General features: G+C 31.8%; 2 protein-coding genes across 2 annotated transcripts; one reads left to right on the top strand and one right to left on the bottom strand.

Moving 5' to 3' along the window:
* The first annotated feature begins 4,522 nt into the window (after positions 1–4,522).
* LOC104095551 (alpha-dioxygenase PIOX) lies at positions 4,523–14,431 on the top strand. Its single transcript, XM_009601700.4, has 10 exons — positions 4,523–4,757; positions 6,449–6,712; positions 10,199–10,348; positions 10,685–10,818; positions 10,940–11,153; positions 11,511–11,656; positions 12,024–12,251; positions 12,817–13,019; positions 13,274–13,517; positions 14,028–14,431. Exons 1-10 carry the CDS (start codon positions 4,638–4,640, stop codon positions 14,254–14,256), a joined length of 1,932 nt encoding a protein of 643 aa, XP_009599995.1. The 5' UTR covers positions 4,523–4,637; the 3' UTR covers positions 14,257–14,431.
* A 933-nt stretch (positions 14,432–15,364) lies between these two features.
* Positions 15,365–19,528, bottom strand: LOC104095552 (xyloglucan O-acetyltransferase 3-like). Its single transcript, XM_009601701.4, has 4 exons — positions 19,134–19,528; positions 18,497–18,792; positions 16,269–16,659; positions 15,365–16,069 (listed from the first exon to the last, which is right to left on the bottom strand). The coding sequence occupies exons 1-4, from the start codon at positions 19,378–19,380 to the stop codon at positions 15,693–15,695; spliced, it is 1,311 nt and encodes a 436-aa protein (XP_009599996.1). The 5' UTR covers positions 19,381–19,528; the 3' UTR covers positions 15,365–15,692.
* Between the last annotated feature and the right edge of the window lie 901 nt (positions 19,529–20,429).

Genomic DNA, 20,429 nt, shown 5'->3' with positions numbered 1-20,429 from the left:
GGAATTTTTTAGGGATCGAATTTGGAACCGCGCTCGGAGGAAAAGGTTTTTGAATGAACTTCTTGAAATCCAAGCTTTTCAATATTGGTGGTGCTCCTGGGATTTGGTCTACCCTGGAATTGTAGGTTTCTACCTTTTTATTATTAGCTTCGATTTTCTTCTCCCCTGATTCTATCCGTTTTGTCAGCTCTTCGAGCATATTTATGATCTCGGGGTTAGCCCCCTATTCGTTTTCATTTGACCTTTCTGCAACCGGTTCATCCCTGCTAGTGACTTCCCGGGGTGGATCGGGTTCAATTCTGCTAGGTGCACGACTTTGGTCCTGTAACTCAGCTATCGCCGCCTGTTGAGCCTGCAATATTTCGTAGATCACCTGTAAACTGATCTCGTCTCCTCCAACATTTTGTGTGTTTTGAATTATCGATCAGGCTCCACCACCGATGCTATTCTCGGGGTCGGTAGGCAAGTTTTCATTGATAGCCACATGTGAATTAGCGTCAATCGGGCTCGCGGTCGGAATTCGGATGGGATCAACGAGCGGTACCTCGTCACCGGACGCTATGTTATTTTCACCATAATGGCCGGACTCATTGTGAACATGTAGGGATGCTAATTGAGAGTTCGACATTTTGAGTTTTAACCTGAAATTAGAGACACTTCAAAGAACAAGTGTAAAACGGTATGTGTTATGGAGATTCGTACCAAATAATCACTATTATCCCGAGCTCCACGGTGGGCGCCAAACTGTTTATCCTCAAAATCGGATAACAATTAAATTTGTAAGTGGTTTTAAGGATACGTGGACTAACTTGATACAAAATGATAAATTAGATCGCAATTGAAATAAATAATGACAAAGTAAATGCAAACCACACGAATTGAATAGTATCAGCCTTGGAAGGTTATTCACCCTCGAGTCAGGTACGCTTTGATCGATATTAGAATACAGAAGAACAAGAGCTTAAAGAGAAATAATAACAATGTATTGCTTTGGGATGCGTGTCACATTAAAATAAATAATGACAAAGTATATACAAACCACACGAATTGAATAGTATCAGCCTTGGAAGGTTATCTACCCTCGAGCCAAGTACGCTTTGATCGATATCAGAATACAGAAGAACAAGAGCTTAAAGAGAAATAATAACAATGTATTGCTTTGGGATGCGTGTTACTATGTGTTAAATGAATTATCAGACCCCCCTTTATATAGTAGATGGGTTATACTTTAGGTACAATTCCATAAAAGGTAAAAAAAATCTCTTGATTTGCTGATTGCCGGTTCCTTATTGATACGTGCCGAGATTCCCGCCGTAATATCCAACCGGTCACGAATATTTCGGTCTTCTGTTATGCTAACAATGTTTCTTCGAGCTCGATCGGGGCTAAGGTCGACTCCGGGATTACAGACTCAATGTTCTCGAAGGCAGGCGTTCTGACCACGGGTTCTAACTCGGTGGGAATCAGAGTCGATCTTCAATCTTTGGTTGTGATGTTCCGAGCCTAATCTGCCATATCGTAGGCGAGCTCGATTTCGACCGTATACAATATAAAAGAGAAAGAACATGTTATTTGTGTTGAAGCTTATCCACCACAACACAAATAGCCTCTCTCTTTTTTTCTTTTTCTTTTTCTCTCTTTTTGATGGAATTGTTTACATTTTAATATACAGTTAGCATTCTTTTGGATTCCTTATGCATTTCAAATAATTTTCTCGTTTAAATATTAATCCTCAACATTACCGATTGGTGCAATGTGTCAAGGTGTATAAAATATTTACTACATTTACTTTTCAATGGATGAGTTTGGAAAAAACGAAATTTCAAATATCATTCGTGTAAGCGCAAAATTCTTATTGAGCCACCATCCAAATGGCGTCGTCCACGACTTTGAATGAAAAAAATTGTGAAGAAGGGAAATTGATGACTACTTGTTGGCCTCGAGTTTTAGAATATTAGTACTTCAAAATATTGACCCATTCATTGTATTCAATAAAATAGAAAATATTCTCGGTATACGCATGCCACTTTGAAAAAATTATATCCTCCATTTACTCAATTATACTAGCTTCCCATGAAGTAGATACATAATCCTTAGTCGTCTAGACGTACGACTGATATTTTTTCTGTGATTGTGTTTCTCTCATATTTCATTATAGTCCTTTGAGTTACCTATCAAGATTATTTTTCTTTCTTTATTAAACCAATATAATCAATACATTTAAACATACATTAACATGAGAACACTAACAAAATAATTAGCTGCACAAATCTCTTGATAGAAAAAATTCGGCATTACTATCAGGCCAAAGTTTTCGTTGGCTTTGTTTAGTTATCTTAGAAAATTCTAAATTGAGCAGGTATATATCCAAATGTAAATTAAAAGAATATAATTAATGAATGATTAGACGTTTTTAAATAAATAAAAGCTTGGCTGCAAAGTAGGTTAAAGAACAAAAGGATGAAGATATTGACGGTATTTTGGCATTTAACAACCCAAGTATGGACAATTCTCTTCTGGAACTCGCTATCTGTCTTCTTCTCCTTCTTCTTGTCTGTTTATATTTGCAAAGTCGATCGATGTTAGTTGTAATAGTGAAAATAGAAATTTATACTGTTGAATTTCATTAGAGTACGAAAATGTCCATTCATATTGTAATCATTAGGATTAACGAGGTAACCATCCTACCTACCGAGTTTAAAGAACTTTATATTTCCTTAAAAAACAATTAGATTAGATTATTGGAGCAAATTTTTCTACTTGGTTAAATTGTTATAAGATCAAATTATTCCTTTTTTTATTGCTTTAATGTGTCGTATTAGGCAATTCGATTTTAAAATAAGTCTTATCGTTGGAAAACTTGATCAGAAAATGTAAATGAAAAGTACCACTGCATATTTTAAAACGCACCATATATTATACTTAAGCATAATCTCAGCACGTAACAATTGTCATTTAATTTTTTTTTTTAGAAATTAGATAATTCTTATACTGAATCAACTGCTATATCTGAATGAAAGCGAAAGTGATGGTATGTCGTGTGCACGGCCAAATAACTAAGTCATTTATTTCTGTAAAAGGAACAGATGATCTCTATTAGGTACCGATTTATCATGAAGATACTATCATTTGTTATAAATTTCATAATATATGAATTGTGATACGATTAGGACCTATTTAATTAATTCTAATGCAACTTTTCTTTAGATACTCTTATTTAAGTATTCCTTCTTTCACATTTTATTCGGTACAAAATAGTATTGCAGAATTTAATATCAGAAATACCAAATTCTGTACTCTGTTATTACATTGCGTAGTTAAAACCGCGTCATATAAAAGTCTAGATTGGGTGGTTAAGAACTGCGACAGAGATTCACACGACACGATATCATTTCTACATTTTATTGTTCTTTCTTCTCTCCAAGTTAAACAATTTTAAACTGGGAATATATGAAGTTTTTAAATTTTTCGTTTCGTCTATGTCGTACTTTCAATCGTCATACACAATTGACAGTGTCAAATTTTAAACGAAAAAGCGGATCAGCTCACATTAAAAATTTATGCCAAAATAGTTTTAGGGCCCGTTTAGCCATAAAAAAATTTCACTTTTCCCGATTTTTTTCCACTTTTTTTCGGAATAATTGTCTGGTCATGAAATTTTCAAATCCAACTTGAAGTTAAATTCCGGAATTCGAAAAGCTCCAAAAAAAAAAAATTTAAAATTGGAATTTCACAATTCTGATGTCCAAAAGTCCACTTAGATTTTAGCTAAGTCCTCAACCGTGCGATTTTTTTCTACAAAAACTGGCTATTCAGTCACATATATACGCAACCAATCATCTCAAACTTACCACGAGAGGGTTATGGTGGGTGAATAATATCCGTTAACTATAGGTGTTGGATTAGAGCCATGTAACTTGTAAGTGAAAAAAAAAACTATCTAAATTGTGTATTGCGAATTATTTTTGTAGCAAGACAACGTGAGTTTCGATTACACTACATCATAAAGAAACAACACGTTTAATGTACTTACTTTTTATGCGTATTTGAAGTTGTCATTTGTACTAATTGGTAACCTATACGTAGCTTTATGGAGTTTAAGAGAAAAAAATATTTAAGACTTTTAAAATTTATGGTATTAAAAGATTAAAAGGGTAAAAGCTTTGTGAGATGATAATATTTGTGTGTCTCTAAAAAAATTTCATTAGGGGTAAAATAAATAAAATAAAAATTTTAAAATTAAATCATTTCCAAACATAAAAATATGTAATTCTTTCTAATAAGGAAACTGTATACAAAAATTGAACGGAGGAAGTGTATATATCGTCACATGAAAATAATTTTTCAGCGTTTTCTTTTTACTCCGTCTGATATTTTTCTCTTCGCGGTCCTTTTCTCAACGTATACAGCATTAATTTCCACCTCTCAAATTTCAAGTGGAACTTATCTGTTTGCCTACAATTTTAGAATTGTCAAATTAAAGCCATGCATCTATTAGTATATTTTTGCTACGATCCTGCCTTCTTCTTCTGTTACTTATCTCTATAAATAGAAAGGATGTTGCCTCCTTATGTACTCCAAAGCATACGACGTCATACTAAAAGTGATATTTCTTGTATTATAAACTAGAAAAAACAATGTCTTTGGTTATGGATTCCCTCAAGAATCTCTTGCTCTCCCCTCTTCGTGGTTTCATCCACAAAGATTTCCATGATATCTTTGAGAGAATGACTCTCTTGAGCAAGCTTTTGTTTCTGGTAAATTTTCACTTAGTTAATTATTCTGCCCTAATTCTTGATTGCCGTAATGCTAGTGGGTGATCATTTAATTTTGTTTTATTATTCAAAAGTCACTTTTTTTTTTGTTACGTAAAAGTTATTTCATTTTATATTCATTACCCAAAAATTACTTTTCTTTCTTTTGTTACACAAAAATTATTTTACAATGCTCTAGTTATCACAATAGTCACTTTGACCAGATTTTATAAATATTTTACTTTAAAAGTCTATTATGCCCTTGACATTATAAATCCTCTCATTTATGCAACACCTTCTATATTATATGCTATATAATATAATTTTATCCATGTATTTTTCTTATAATTAAAATAACTTAATATTATTTTATTTATTATTTTTATAATGTATTTGTACATTTAATTTTTTTTCTTAACATTAATTTTTGAGATATATAAGTAGCATTATTAAATTTATCGGTGATATTACCGTGAACAAATCTCAAGTCCACGTTCTTAATCATGCTTCATGAAATATTTTAATAAAAATTATAAAATCAAAGCTCACTGATTTATCAGCCAAGTTATACTCATTAATCCAATAAATAGAATACTTACATTTAGCACAATGATACATTGGATTATTACTTTCAAATAAATAATATCAACAAATAAAGCTTTAAAAAACTTAATATTAAACACAAATATATTTGAAACTTTTTCTAAAATTCTTATTAACTATAATAAAAAAAAAACTATCATTTGTTAAACAAATCTATTTTTATTATTTCAAATAAATATTAAAAATAAATATTTTTATTTTTTAATATTTAAAATATGTTCATGTTTGAATATGATTAAACAAATTGAGTGCCATGAAAAAATTAAATATACAGATATATTATAAAAATAATAAATAAAATAATATAAAATTATTTTACTTATAAGTAAAATACCTAGGTAAAAATATATTATATAATATAGAAGGTGTTATATAAATGAAAGGATTTATAATGTCAAGGGAATAATAGACTTTTCAAGTAAAAGTATTATAAAATCTGGTTGTTGTGACTTTTGTGATAAATAGAGTAAAGTAAAATGATATTTGTATAACGAAAGAAAGAAAAGTGACTTTTGAGTAGTGAACACAGAGTTAAATAATTTTTATATAATAAAAAAAAGAAAAATGACCGTTGAATAATGAACGCAAAGTTGAATGACCACCCATGAAAATTACTCTTACTTTATTAGAAAAAACTAGATTTTACCTTTTGAACTAATGGGAAGACTGCCTCCGACGATAAATTTGCGCTGCTTTTGGTCCTTTTTGCTATTATTTTTTTTAAAAAGTACAAAGATCAAAGTTGAGAAAAGAAGGACTATCCTCTAATTTTTTTTATACTTTACACGTTAAATATGAAACATATGTGTGATTTTCAAATCGCAAGAAGTGGCAGTTTTCTTCATTTTCCGCTTGAATCGAGTTTTATTCGATATCAGCTGAACCGATATTATATTCAGCTGATTTAAGAACTTGTTCATTGTACGTGTGCTCCTCTGTAGATACGTACATTAATATATGCTACAAAGTACAAACTTAATACTAAAATAATATCTTACCTCTAGCTTGGAATTGTATTTTAGTTTGTTCTTCTTGCATGCCACACCTGCTTCATTTTTTTTGGGTAATGTACGTTTTAATTATGCATGCAGATTGTTCATTTGGTTGATAAGCTGAATCTGTGGCACCGTCTACCAGTGTTGTTGGGGCTGCTTTATCTTGGAGCGCGGCGGCATCTGCATCAGGAATATAATTTGATCAACGTCGGAAAAACACCTGTCGGCGTCCGATCAAATCCGGCCGATCACCCTTATCGAACTGCTGACGGTAAATACAACGACCCCTTTAATGAAGGTGCAGGCAGTGAACTTTCATTTTTTGGGAGGAATATGCTACCTGTTGATCAGCATAATCAGGTATATTTTTGTGAGGTTATAAATTATAGATATTGTTTCCCTCCTATCTTAAAATTCAGCAATTGTCCAATAATCTTAGAAATGCTATGTTTATTTGAACTTTTAATAAATTATCAACCTCCTATATTCGATCTATATATGATTCATTATCGGCATCATGATATGGTTTTATTTTTTTTTTTCCTTTTCACAGTACTATTTGTTAACTTGACTTGTGTTCTTTCTTTTTCCGACACCATTTGTTTACCGTCTCTTTTATTTTAATTTAGTCGGTAGATTTTTGAGTTATGATTGTTATTTATAAATTACTTATTTGGAAGCATTTTTTTCGGTTTTGGTTTTGTTATTTTGTTAAACGAATCTTCCTTTCTTTGTTCAAACTTACTAATAGGTTAGATGAAAAAAGAAATGAAGAAAATATATCATGATACAAGAAAAAATAAATATACAAATTAAGAGGATGAAGTTTAATGTAACGGCCAAAGTAAACACTGCATTTTTGAAATCACTATTTTAGTTAGTGATAAAATTTTGAGATGGCATGAGAAAAATGTCTATAGTTAAAAATTGAAGAGGAAGTTTGATTTTCAACAGAAAGTTGTAAGAAATGTATGAGTTCATATAGTATCTCAAGTTAATTTAATAATTGGGTTCATAATTAAATATTTATTGATATATAGAAGATTTCTAAATACATATACAAAATCTCGGTAAAAGTTGCTTGATTCATATGAACTCATAGTAAATACTGATCCACTCGGTGCTAGAATTTTTATTAAGAGATGTCAAAATTTAAAATAAATAAATACTATATGAATAAGACAAGGAAAGTCAATACATAGTTTATATGCAAAAAATAATATTTTTTACCAATCAAAATAGTATAATTTTTAGTTGGAATATGTGGCTCCGCCACCGGGTAGATCCGCCTCTTATGGGGGTGGGGGTTTGGAGAAATTTTATGTTTCTTCATGTGAAAGAAATTAGGGGTGTGCATAGATTGGATCGGATCGGATTTAGCACATTTTGGATTGAAATTTCGGATTTCGGATTTCGAATTCTACAAAATGCAATCCGAATCCGATCCGAATTAATATCGGATCGGATCGAATTTTAAAGTTTGGATCAGATAATTGTTCGGATTTTCGGATCGGATTATACGTATTGCTAATATAATCGGCTAATACATCTGCCTTATTTGCTTCTTTTGTGTTCTGTGTGCTCATACAAACATCTCTTTGCTTTTCATCCCTTTTATCAGCATTGCATCTCTAAGAAAATATTTCTCTAGAGGTTCGAGTTGTTATGCCTCTAAGTTGCAAAACTCATACTTATATGTTTTTTTGTAGAAGAGGCAATACATCAAGAAAAAATCATGTTTCTTCAATTATGAGGGTACTATGGTACCAATATAGCTAAATCTAGCAATTGTAAAGGTAATAATTTGGAGGAAGATGTAAAGGAAGTACTGGCTATCTGAAATTAAAGTTTAGTATTTATGCCCTAATAATTTCGGATCGGATCGGGTTAAAATTATACCAATCCGAATCCGATCCGGATATCCAAAATTTTAATAAACATAATCCGAAATCCGATCAAAATATCCGAATTCGGATTGAGTGGTCGATTTGAATTTTGAATATCCGATCCAAATGCACGGCCCTAGTAGAAATCAATCAACAATACCTAACTAAAGAAAATGAACGTACAGTGCATGGCAACTTACAACGTTTGTCTCTTGCATTGACAATTATTAAGGTTAAGGAACAAAACAAACTTTTCAGATGTCTCATTTTGTTTCTGGCGCAAAGGTGACAGTGCATGCATGGTCCCAATTCGCCAAACTTAATTTCAGATTTAAAACCGTCTTAGGGGACCAGTACTTGCTCAATAGAAACAACAGTGCTCATAATATCTCTGTAGTCTTAGGCTATACTATTAATTAGGGCTACACAAGTTGGTATGCTTAAGCCCACCCATTGCCGAATTAAGCTAGTCAAATATACAGATTAATGGTATAGCTACTGACTTCATAGTACTCACTTCGTTTCAATTTATGTGAATTTATTTCTTTTTTAGTTCATGCCAAAAAGAATAATTCTTTTCCTTATATATTTGAAAACAATTATATTTACATTTATGCAATAATTTATAGCCACACAAAATATATGTGCCTCATTTTACACCATAAGTTCAAAAGTCTTCTCTCTTTTAACTCCGTGCCCAATCAAATAGGTTCACATAAATTAAAACGGGAGAGTATTAATTAAACCGTGCATATACAATTAAGTGCCTCATCAGTGAGCGGCCATGTATAGGTTTAGTAATCTTTTATAGATGACATAATTAACATATAATGAATGAGTATTAATTATATACACTGCCGGTGGATGAACTTTTACACCGTGGCGGAGGTAGCATTGTAGTTACAAGTTCAATTGAACCCATACATTTTGATTATGAGTATAAATTTGTGTGTAAAAATTCATTAAAATTATAAGAAATAGTAGATATGAACTCATAACTTTTAAAATATAATGTCATCAATGCTAAGAACCTTAAATATTGAACCCATAAAATTTAAATTTTGGATCCGCTTATGCTTTTACATTATCAATGTAATATCTCTAACAAGTTATAGCAGGTTTTTGTTACCAAGTTATCATATCATGCTTGATTAAAGATTTATACTATGATTGTATGTCATTTTACTTGATTATATAAATAATATATACAATAGTAGTGTTTATAATTTAAACGCTGAAAGGCTCTATATATATATATATATATATATATATATATATATATATATATATATATATATAGCAGTAAAATATGATTGCATTAATCATGTCAAGGGTGTATGGCGACGAAGTTGCTCGTTCAATTCATTGGTAATATTGATGATCATTTATAGTTCGCTGTTATGGTGGTATGGGACTATAGGTATTGGTACTCCTACCTCCTTTGCCGTGCACTCACAAGCTAAGAAGAAGAAAAAAAACCTACTAGAGTACTAGGATGCTAGTAACTAGTACAGGTTTTACAGGTTTACGTTAATTGATTTTGTAGCTCTTTATAAATTTGATTTTTGTTTTATGATCTTATTTTTTTTTTTTTTTTTACACATAAAAGAATTACTTTTACACGTAAGAGATTTATTTTTTATACATAAGAGATTTAAAAACGTCATTTTTTTTAATTTTAAAATTTTAAAGGGGCATGATATACAAATAACACCAGATTTTAGGGTCGGACATGGGGTGGGCACTTTTGTCTAATAATTTACGTAGTACATAGTACTTATTCAATAAGCTCAATGCTCACAAAATTCGTACAGTTATTAATTCGGAAATTGGCATTTATTTTTGTAAAGGAAAAATCAACAAACCTAATTTATAGAGGCATACATATAATTAAGAGAATTAATTGAGTAAATAATGGGCTCTAAACTGTTTTTTTTTCCTCTAAAAAAATGAAATGCAGTTAAAGAAGCCAGACCCAATGGTAGTAGCAACGAAGCTGCTAGCTAGGAGAAATTTTGTGGACACAGGAAAACAATTTAACATGATCGCTGCTTCTTGGATACAGTTTATGATTCATGATTGGATCGATCATTTGGAAGACACTAAGCAGGTCAGAGTTCAGACAAAGAATACTACTCCTTTTTTACATACCACTTCTCGAAACAATTTAATTATTAACGATATTCTTTCCTTAAATATGGAAAATTATTTCCACTTGAATTTAAGGTGTAGATACTGACATTGTAATTAAGTTTTTTAGTCAATTACAACATGTTACTTACCCTTTATTCTAGGTACTAATCAATTAAGCAATAAATAGATCTAGTTACATACAAGTATCTTTTGAGTACTACCATCGCAAATGATGTAAACCTAATAGTATATTATTCGAAGGGAATAATTCAGTGATGTAGTACATTTTTGGTACTGTAAATTTTGTGCACAGATTGAGCTTAAGGCAGCTGAAGAAGTTGCAAGTCAATGCCCACTAAAGTCCTTTAAGTTTTTCAAGACGAAGGAAATTCCTACGGGCTTTTATGAAATCAAGACCGGTCATTTGAACACGCGTACTCCCTGGTGGTAAGATTACATACTAAAATTTTACATTTTTACATAAAATATTATGCTTATCAAGTTTTTTAAAAAAACGTATTTTCTATTCTTTATATAGACGGTAAGTAATATGTAGTTGTACATGAAGGGATGGAAGTGCTATATATGGGAGCAATGCAGAAGTTTTAAAGAAAGTGAGAACATTTAAAGATGGGAAGCTGAAACTATCAGCAGATGGGCTACTCGAAATAGACAAAAATGGGAAAATCATATCTGGTGATGTTCGCAACACTTGGGCTGGACTTTCAGCACTACAGGCTCTCTTTGTTCAAGAGCATAATTCTGTTTGTGACGCCTTGAAGGTACTAATCATATTCAAATTTTAAGAATTAACCCAAATAGTCATGCATCCACCTAATATCTTAAACTAAAGATAGCCAACGGATATATAATATACGCTATATTTCATGTATCATATATGGATAATATGTATAATCTATGTAAACTAGACAGAAAAAGTAAACCCGCTATTTGTGTAACAATCCCTACACTAAAAATGTGAGATAATTACAGGTAACTATCCAATAATAGTAAATCAATAACCTAAATTTAAAAAAGGTTTATCTCCTACAGCTCAAAATCCTCGATATTATTATTATTATTATTACATAAGCTATGGACATTTGAGAATTTCTATAACTTGATTTGCTATGTTGCAGCAAGAATATCCAGAATTGGAGGAGGAAGACTTGTATCGTCATGCAAGGCTGGTCACTTCTGCTGTCATTGCAAAAGTTCATACCATAGATTGGACTGTTGAGCTTCTCAAAACTGATACCCTTCTTGCCGGAATGCGTGCCAATTGGTTAATGCTCACTCCCATATACTTTCTTCGTTCACTTTTACTTGTCCACTCTACTTAAAATGCATTTTCATTGTTACTTATCCACTATACTAAATCAAGAGAAAAATAATTTTTTTTTTCCAGTTTTACCCTTATCATTAACTGCTCATTCACCAAATAATTTTTCAAGACTTTTGGAAATACTATCATTATTATGGGTAAAATTATAAATACATACTTTATTTTATTTTTTTTAAGGAAGTGCAAAGTCAAATATAAACAACTAAAAGTGAACAGATGAAATGAATTACTAGTTTTATTCATTTTGTCATACTTCCATATTACTCCACTAGTTGGTGTCTAACTAATAATTTAAATTATATCGCAGGTATGGATTACTAGGGAAGAAGTTTAAGGATACATTTGGGCACGTTGGAGGTTCTATTTTGGGTGGTTTTGTAGGAATGAAAAAACCTGAGAATTATGGAGTGCCCTACTCCTTGACTGAGGAATTTACGAGTGTTTATAGGATGCATCAACTTCTACCTGATAAGCTGCAGCTGAGGAATATTGATGCAACACCTGGACCAAACAAATCTCTCCCTTTGACTAATGAGTAAGGCGTCATTAATATGTATAAGGAGTATTATTCTACGTGGTAAAATACTATTTCGCCAAAAATAACATTTCACTATTTGCAAGTATAAATTTGATCATAAGTATAAAAATAATAAAAAGGGCAGTCCGGTGCACTAAGCTCCCGCATGTGCGGGGCCCGGAAAGTATAAAAGTATAAGAGTCTATCGTACACAGCCTTATACTGCATTTCTGTAAGAGGTTTGTTCTACGGCTCGAACCCGTGACCTACTAGTCACATGACAATAACTTTACCAGTTACATCAAGGTTCCCTTCAGTTAAGTGTAAAAATAATGACCAATAATGATTGAAAATTTGAATTTTTTTGTTTTCAAGTGAAATTAATAGAAGTTTATGATTTTTACTCCACGAGACTTTAACCTTTTCTTTAAAGTAAAATTCATGCTTAAATAAAACTTAGCTTTCAAACGACTTTTCAACTTCAATTTCTAGTACATATTTTTCGACTTCAATCAAATATTTTTCAAGCTAAGCCCCTACTAAATAGCTTGTGTTTACAAATGTAATTTCCATGAAATTGTAGGATTCCCTTGGAAGATTTAATTGGGGGCAAAGGAGAGGAAAATTTATCAAAAATCGGTTTCACTAAGCAAATGGTATCAATGGGTCACCAAGCCTGTGGAGCTCTTGAGCTTTGGAATTATCCAATGTGGATGAGGGATCTTATTCCTCAAGATGTCGATGGAACTGATAGGCCAGATCATATTGACCTTGCAGCCCTTGAAAGTAAGTTCAAAAATATAAAATAATCGAAGAATGATACAGAGATAGAATAATCGAAGCAAATGACTTTGTAACTTCCACCTAAGAAAATTATAAAGTATACCACTAAAATTTTAAACAAAAGATAATTTATAAAATATTTTTTCTATTGTTTTCATCTAATTTTTATTTAATTTCTCTTAGAACACTAGTAAATTACATCTTTCTAGTAATCCATTCCACACAGTTAATTGATTATGTTTGGATATATATGACAGTTTATAGGGACAGAGAAAGAAGTGTTGCTAGGTACAATGAATTTCGCAGAGGAATGCTGCAAATTCCCATCTCCAAATGGGAAGATTTGACGGATGATGAAGAAGTCATTAATACACTTGGTGAAGTATACGGTGATGATGTAGAAGAATTAGATCTGATGGTTGGAATGGCTGCGGAGAAAAAGATTAAGGGCTTTGCCATTTCGGAGACTGCCTTTTTCATATTCCTCGTCATGGCATCAAGGTTGGTAAATAAGAAAGAAATAAGTTTTATTTAAATTCCATATACTGATTGTATAATAAAAAAGTTTACAAGCCGTGTATTTTAATTAAGTGTAGCACGTAACAAATCCTAATTTTTATGCATTATCGACTACAATCTTTTACGTGATATATTAGTATATAAAAGTTAAACCCATTTTTATGATAAGTAATAGAATAGTAGAAATGATAATTGATCTGCCATCATATATTCAACTGTAATGATAATATAATTTTTTTAATGTGAGTAAAACTCAAATATTTTGAAGAATTATTAATAGACAATGGTGGAGCCACCTTATAGCAAGGGGTATCAACTGACACCCCTTCGTGGGATAAATATACTTTATATGTAGGAAAAACAATTATATTCATATATACTATATGTTGACTCCCTTTGATATTTTCATATATTCACTTTTATATATTTCTACACCCCTTAATAAAAATCCTGACTCTGTCACTGATAGAAAGTTGATTTGCAAATATGCAGGAGGCTAGAGGCAGACAGATTTTTCACCAGCAATTACAACGAGGAGACATATACAAAGAAAGGATTGGAATGGGTGAATACAACTGAAAGCTTGAAAGATGTATTAGATCGACATTACCCTGAAATAACTGAGAAATGGATGAACTCAAGTAGCGCATTCTCTGTTTGGGACTCTACTCCACAACCTCACAATCCTATTCCACTCTACTTTCGCGTTCCTCCGCAGTAAATCCATCATTTGACTTATTAAGGCAACCGCATATTGGGATTCTACAATATTACTGCATGTTTTATCAAATCTTAATACGAAAATAATGTGCTTGATTTAATTTTACCTGCAAGTTTGTAATAAACTGAGATGATTATAGCCGGTCAAATTTATTATTTACTTTTTCTAACCGGTATATATAGACTATATATTGATTATACACAGTTATACATATACTATACGTGAATTATATATATTCATCGGATATTTTTAGCTTAAGACATTGCCGGCTCGACCCTGCAACTAAAGCGAAAGCTTTAGGCCCCCAAAAATAGGAGCCCCCAAAATTTACTACTCTTTTGTGTTTATAAATTATAACATATGTTTTATCTATTAATATAAAATAATTACTACTAATAGTTATGATTAATTATAAGAAATTTTTTGGATCATTTACTGGCTTACTGCCAACTTACAAACAATCAGTAGTCCCATACTTACATATTTTATATTTTATGTTATGTTTTAATAGATGTACTTGAGGTCATTATGAATAGAAGTCGTTGACAATTAAATTTGCAGTTACTTTATACTTATTTCACTCTAATTTGAATCATTTTTGTTTACAACTTTAGTTGTATATATTTTTTTCTTTTCAAGCTACCATAAACACGTTTCAAATAAATTAGTCCGTGAAAAAGCTCCAAATTAGAATATAAGTATTTAGCACATGATCGTTGCTTTGGAAGGCCGTGATCAAAATTATATTTTAAAAAATCTTATTTAAGATTAACAAAGTTTCAATAAAGATTGGATTGGTTACATTATCAATTGAAAAAAAAAATTGCTCTATAAAAACTGATCATAAAAAATAATTATCAACTTTGCATCTCAAAAAATAAACTTCAAAAAGAAAAATATGAGAATTTTATTAAATTTGTCTAAGGCCTCATGTTAAAGATTTAGCTTTAGGCCAACTACTCTATTGAGCCGCCTATGGTTTAATTAGGTAGGTGGTTATTTGAGTTAATTTTCATGATTTTAATTATTATATACAATAAATTAATCGAATGTGACATCAGTAAATTTCCTAGCAAAAAACAAACCGAACCAAACCATTTCGACTCTATATCCGTCCATTTGAAATCATTTACACTTGGGACTCACCTAGGCCCATTGGACAAGTGAATTAGTCATTATTCATAAGCCTAGTTTATTAACAACAAAGAATGATTTAAAAGGATCTAAGATATCCTTTCCTATCCCCACCCAAAGAAGAAAACTATAAGATGATAGAATAAAACTTTATCCTTATCTACTTATCTAGGTCATACTAGACTATAATTAAGGAACTAAGTGTTCCGATTTCAACTCGAATCTTTTAAAATTCGAACCAACTATCTCCGCAAGTCATATAATAGTAAAAACACATACGGGGAGGTCAATGAGGAACCTAATTAAGTCAAAAATTTCCTCCTTATAATCTCTAATAAAAAATCATTCCATGTATCAATGGGTCCTGGCAAGCACCAATGGATGCAGTCGCTGTAGCCCTTCATCCATTTATTACCCCAATATGCTCCGGGATGTCCATCTGCTCTCATTAACATGGCTCTAGTCACATCCATTATCTCGAAATTGTTCCCCATTTTCTTCCCATCTTTTCTTGCTCTTTCAACTTCTTCAATTTGAATGTTTCTAAACTCCCAATCTTGATCACCAATTTTAACTTCTTCTCTTGCAAATGGTCTTGTTCTATTGCAAAAACCTCCTTCATTCCATGCTCCATTCTCAAATTGACCCGCCGAAAATGTTCTCAAAAGTACAACAATACCTGAATATCAAAGGCGGATGCAGACTTTTAGCCATGATTCACCTGAACTTAAATTTTTCTGTCGATATTGTCATTTTAGCAATGTGTTTGTGAAACTACTAAAACTTCAACAAATATTATATTTGAATTCTTAATTTCATATGTTAAGAATTTTAGTAATTGAACCCATCAAGTTTAAAATCAGAACACGCTTATGTACCTGAGCATTCCTCACAATCATTTATGTACTTGAAAGCAGCTTGAAATGCTCTTCGAATAGCATATCCTGGGCCAAGATCTTGGACTCCTGCTTCCCCACAATAAACACATCCAATAAGATTGTCATTTTCATAAAGGTAATTGGGCCGAAGGAACCAGTGCCCATCTGAGAAAATAGCATAATCTACGTTGGGTAAATGTTGGGTCCAATTTCCATTTATTTTGTCCAAATGTAAGTCAAAGCCGCCCGTGAATGAGCCGTTGATTACTCTCTCAGTGGCAAAGACAAGGAATTCTGTGCGGAGGACCATAAGAGTGAAGTTGTGACGAGGAAATATCCATGTTCTGAATTTGTCTTCTGCATCCTTGTAAATGTCTGTTGGAGTTTCTTCCTGCAATTAATATTTTTCATTCTACTAGTGATAAAATGATTCATAGCACCGGGCCATATTTACTCCTTATTGTTTTTGCATGTCATTTATTTTCTGTTTCTTATGTCGTTGTTATTCTTTCTATGGTTTTTGTTGATGGTACTGATATGTTGTCTCTTCTCGCCTTTTTCGTCTTTTTGAGCCGAGGGTCTATCGAAAAACAGTTTTTCTGCCTCATCGGAGTAGGGGTAAAGTCAGCGTACACACTAACTTCCCTAGACTCCACTTGTGAGATTTTACTAGGTCGACTCGTCGTTGTTGTTGTAGTGATAAAATGAGTTAAATTTGCGTTAAATTATGACATTTAATTCTCCTAGAAAATGCATAATCAAGTTGCACATTAATAACTTAAGAAAATCATAATCTGATAAAAATTTCTAATTCAAAGTCTTGCTTTGTTGCGTGTGTAAGAGTGTATAGCTGTAAAAGAAAGTATTGAATTGTAAAATCATACGTAAAGTCTAAGTATGACCACCAAAGTCTCTAAGAACGATTAATAAATAGTGATTAAATTGAGAATGCATATCAGATCTATGAAATGGGCAAGAGATGAGAGCAGTTGGAGAATGAGACACAAAAGTCCGAAAAATAGTTCAACCACTTCCTAATTTGGCTGGATACAACGATTAAGATAAAAGGTTAAAAAATATTGATTAGTATTTGTCGAAAGAAAATGTAAGGATAACGTTGGCAGTTATAAAAAGAGTTTATATATATGTATTGCTAAATGCTAATGTAAAAATACTTACTCAAGAGGGACTTTTCTTTTCTTTTTTTTAAATTTTCGTATCGTATAAATTGTTTTAGATGTTATTCAAATAAATGAGTTTAATGTTTCAAGAACAAAAAAAAAATACTCCATCTTCTATCGACATAAAGATAAATAAAGATAAATGTACGTGATTTGCAAGTTGCGACATTCGCGTCCAAATTAACGGAACTTAGGGGACAATGTTTGTCTTTGTGCTAGGAGTGGCTGAGTCAAACTGACAACAAAAACCTACTACACCTTTTTATAAGTTAGCTTATTTCAAGAATTTAAAAGTGGCAGAATTAACAGATAATAATCAAAAATGACGCGCAAAGAACTAGAATCTCTATGCTACTTAACCTTCTTTTAAAGTATTTTCAATAATTAATATTGGTGCATCTAATCATGCAGTCCGAGACGTGATACTCGAATTACGATTTTCATCCTTTATTTTGTCGGAATGCATCTAACTAAGATTAGCTATTTCCATTATGAAATGAAATTGAAATTAAGATGTTTGTTTAAATTTTACACACCGAGGGTATAAAATGTAACGTATATAATTAGGTTATTTATAAAGTAAGTACAATTCTTTTCTAATGTTAAGTAATACTAAACTTTATGCTAATTTGTTAACTACACTATCATGTAAACTTTTTTTTTAAATATTATCAGTGCTTTTACAGGATCAATATATATAAAGTTTAATCTGTTATAATAAATTAGTAGTTATTATTAATTATTAAGATAATAATTAAAGTTTATCATCAAATTATATTCTTATTAACTTACGAATAACTTAAATGCACTGTAGTGTAGAAAAGAATTGCACATTAAAAATTTCGTTTAACATATTGTAGCATGTATGTAACAAACCTTATTTACCTTGATATAAACTAATTTATTTTTATAGACAATTACACATTATTATCTTTTGTAGATTACTAGATTGTATAAATATATTATAGCCATAAGCGCGAAAAACTTAAAACTCTGACGAAATTTATCCAAATGACAATAGCAACTCAGTTAATTGTCAATACTAACCGAAGATAAAAGGCAGAGAAGGGACTCCATATGGTTCCTTGCGAGCGAATCACCAATGAATGCCATTGTCTTTCCTTTTACAAATGTTAAAAATGTGTTAGCGTTGAAACGGGGGAGCATACATTGGTCTGGTTTCCATCTCCAGTGCATGAAATCTTCATCTGGTCTTCCGTTCAACAAACAGTTTTTCGAATAGGGGATTGTCGGACAGCTGAAGTTTGTATAATACAAAGAACTCTTCTGCTGATCCCGAACCCAGCTACCATTAAACAAGTCACAATCTGACGTGTTATTATCTGCAAAAATATTAAGAAACAGTTAATTGGCAATGGTGCATGTCGTCCTAAGATTAATATTCCTCCCATTTCATTATATATGGTGGCGTTTTGACACATCAAAAAGCATCATTAGAACTTGTGATCTTTAACGACATGTCTATGGCTATAACTAGAGCATATCATTAAGGATACATAAAAAGTTTAAAGTCAAAGGAGAGAGTTTTCAAATACTATATTAAGTTGTCATTTTTTTTTTTTTTACAAAGTAAAAAGAAAGAGTGTTTATATAAAATGAATATAAGTATTCGTAATGAATAAAGAAATAAAAATGGAATTATGATGAGTTATTGAGAACTTGCCAATTAGTAGTTGAGGTTGAATCATGTGTAAGGAATTATTAGGACGAGCTGCATCTTCTTCTTTGCTGTTTGTTGTGAAGTTGACGATGGGGCTGATGGAAAAATGAAACATGTAGAAGCTGAAAAGCATGGTTAAAAAGATTGAATAGAACAACAAGAAACCTGGGCTTCCCAAGTTTAAAAACTTCTCCCCCCTTAAAATGTAGTTCTGAACATTCTTTCGTGCCTGTACAGAACACAATTCCATGTCTGCTCTAAGACTAACCCGCACTAACTAGCTATAAGTAACAGAGACCAAAAGAGAAGTAGTAGATACAAAGCATGAAGATCCAGAGGACGCTAGCTACGTATTGGATCACTAAAAAGATTAATTTAGGAGGAACGTGGGAACAGGGGCGATGTAGCATATAATCGGGGCGGTTCAATTGAACTCATAACTTTCGACGCGGAGTAAAAATTTATATGTAAAAATTTATTAAAATTACAAAAATAGTAGAGATGAACCCATAACTTTAAAAATATAATGGGTTTAATGCTAAAAATTTTAAAAATTAAACTTATAGGGTTTAAATTCTGGATCCGTCTCTGCGTGAGAACAGACGAAAACACGTAGAGAGATGTCTACTTATATACTAATCCCTCTAATCCACTTTAATTGATTTTTTGACATTTTTTTGTAGTTCATAATATTTGATTTTTCAAATATCAAAAATAAATTAACTTCTCTTTTTCAAAATTGCTCTTAGAGTAGAGTGCCTCGAAATATTTATTTATATTTTCAAGAACAAATTAAGGTCAAGTCAATTTTATTATTAAATGTTAAAAGATGAATTTGCGTGAAAACCGCCAAAAACAAATTAAATAAAGTGGATTGGAGGGAGTATTGGACACGGTTTAAAATATATTCTTATACTTTTATGAATGGGCCAGGGGACGGTTCACTTTTCTTCAGTACAATACTGATTAGGTAATCCCCAACTGCATCTCAGTGCAGTACTGCACTAAAGCACATGATCAGTTGACCCAACATAGTACAGCAGTTTATTTCGTTCCCTCTCCACCAAATTTCATTTTTTGCTATAATATCCACCTCTTTCTACATCGGAACTTTCTCCGATCGACATATGCCTTTTCATTATTATTGTATTCGACCGAAATCGAACTCACCTACAACTTAGTAGATTAAGCTTGGAACGTGGCAGCCAAGTACTGAAGATCGACCTCGAGTCCCACCAAGCTAGAATCCGAGGTCGGAACGCCTGCCTTCGAGGAGCAGTGAACCCGATGTCGACATTA

This window comes from Nicotiana tomentosiformis, chromosome 2, assembly GCF_000390325.3.
Source record: "Nicotiana tomentosiformis chromosome 2, ASM39032v3, whole genome shotgun sequence".
In the NCBI taxonomy this organism is placed as follows: Eukaryota; Viridiplantae; Streptophyta; class Magnoliopsida; order Solanales; family Solanaceae; genus Nicotiana; species Nicotiana tomentosiformis.
This window is presented reverse-complemented; position numbering and strand designations above follow the sequence as displayed.

Bases quoted from the DNA above. Each gene is read 5' to 3' on its own strand.
- LOC104095552 (XM_009601701.4), bottom strand. From the start codon at position 19,380: ATGGAATTGTGTTCTGTACAGGCACGAAAGAATGTTCAGAACTACATT. The intron at 18,793-19,133 runs GCAAGTTCTCAA...ATATTTTTGCAG, and splicing joins TCAACCTCAACTACTAATTG to ATAATAACACGTCAGATTGT. The intron at 16,070-16,268 runs GTACATAAGCGT...TTTGATATTCAG, and splicing joins TGATTGTGAGGAATGCTCAG to GTATTGTTGTACTTTTGAGA.
- LOC104095551 (XM_009601700.4), top strand. From the start codon at position 4,638: ATGTCTTTGGTTATGGATTCCCTCAAGAATCTCTTGCTCTCCCCTCTT. The intron at 4,758-6,448 runs GTAAATTTTCAC...TTATGCATGCAG, and splicing joins TGAGCAAGCTTTTGTTTCTG to ATTGTTCATTTGGTTGATAA. The intron at 10,349-10,684 runs GTCAGAGTTCAG...TTTTGTGCACAG, and splicing joins ATTTGGAAGACACTAAGCAG to ATTGAGCTTAAGGCAGCTGA.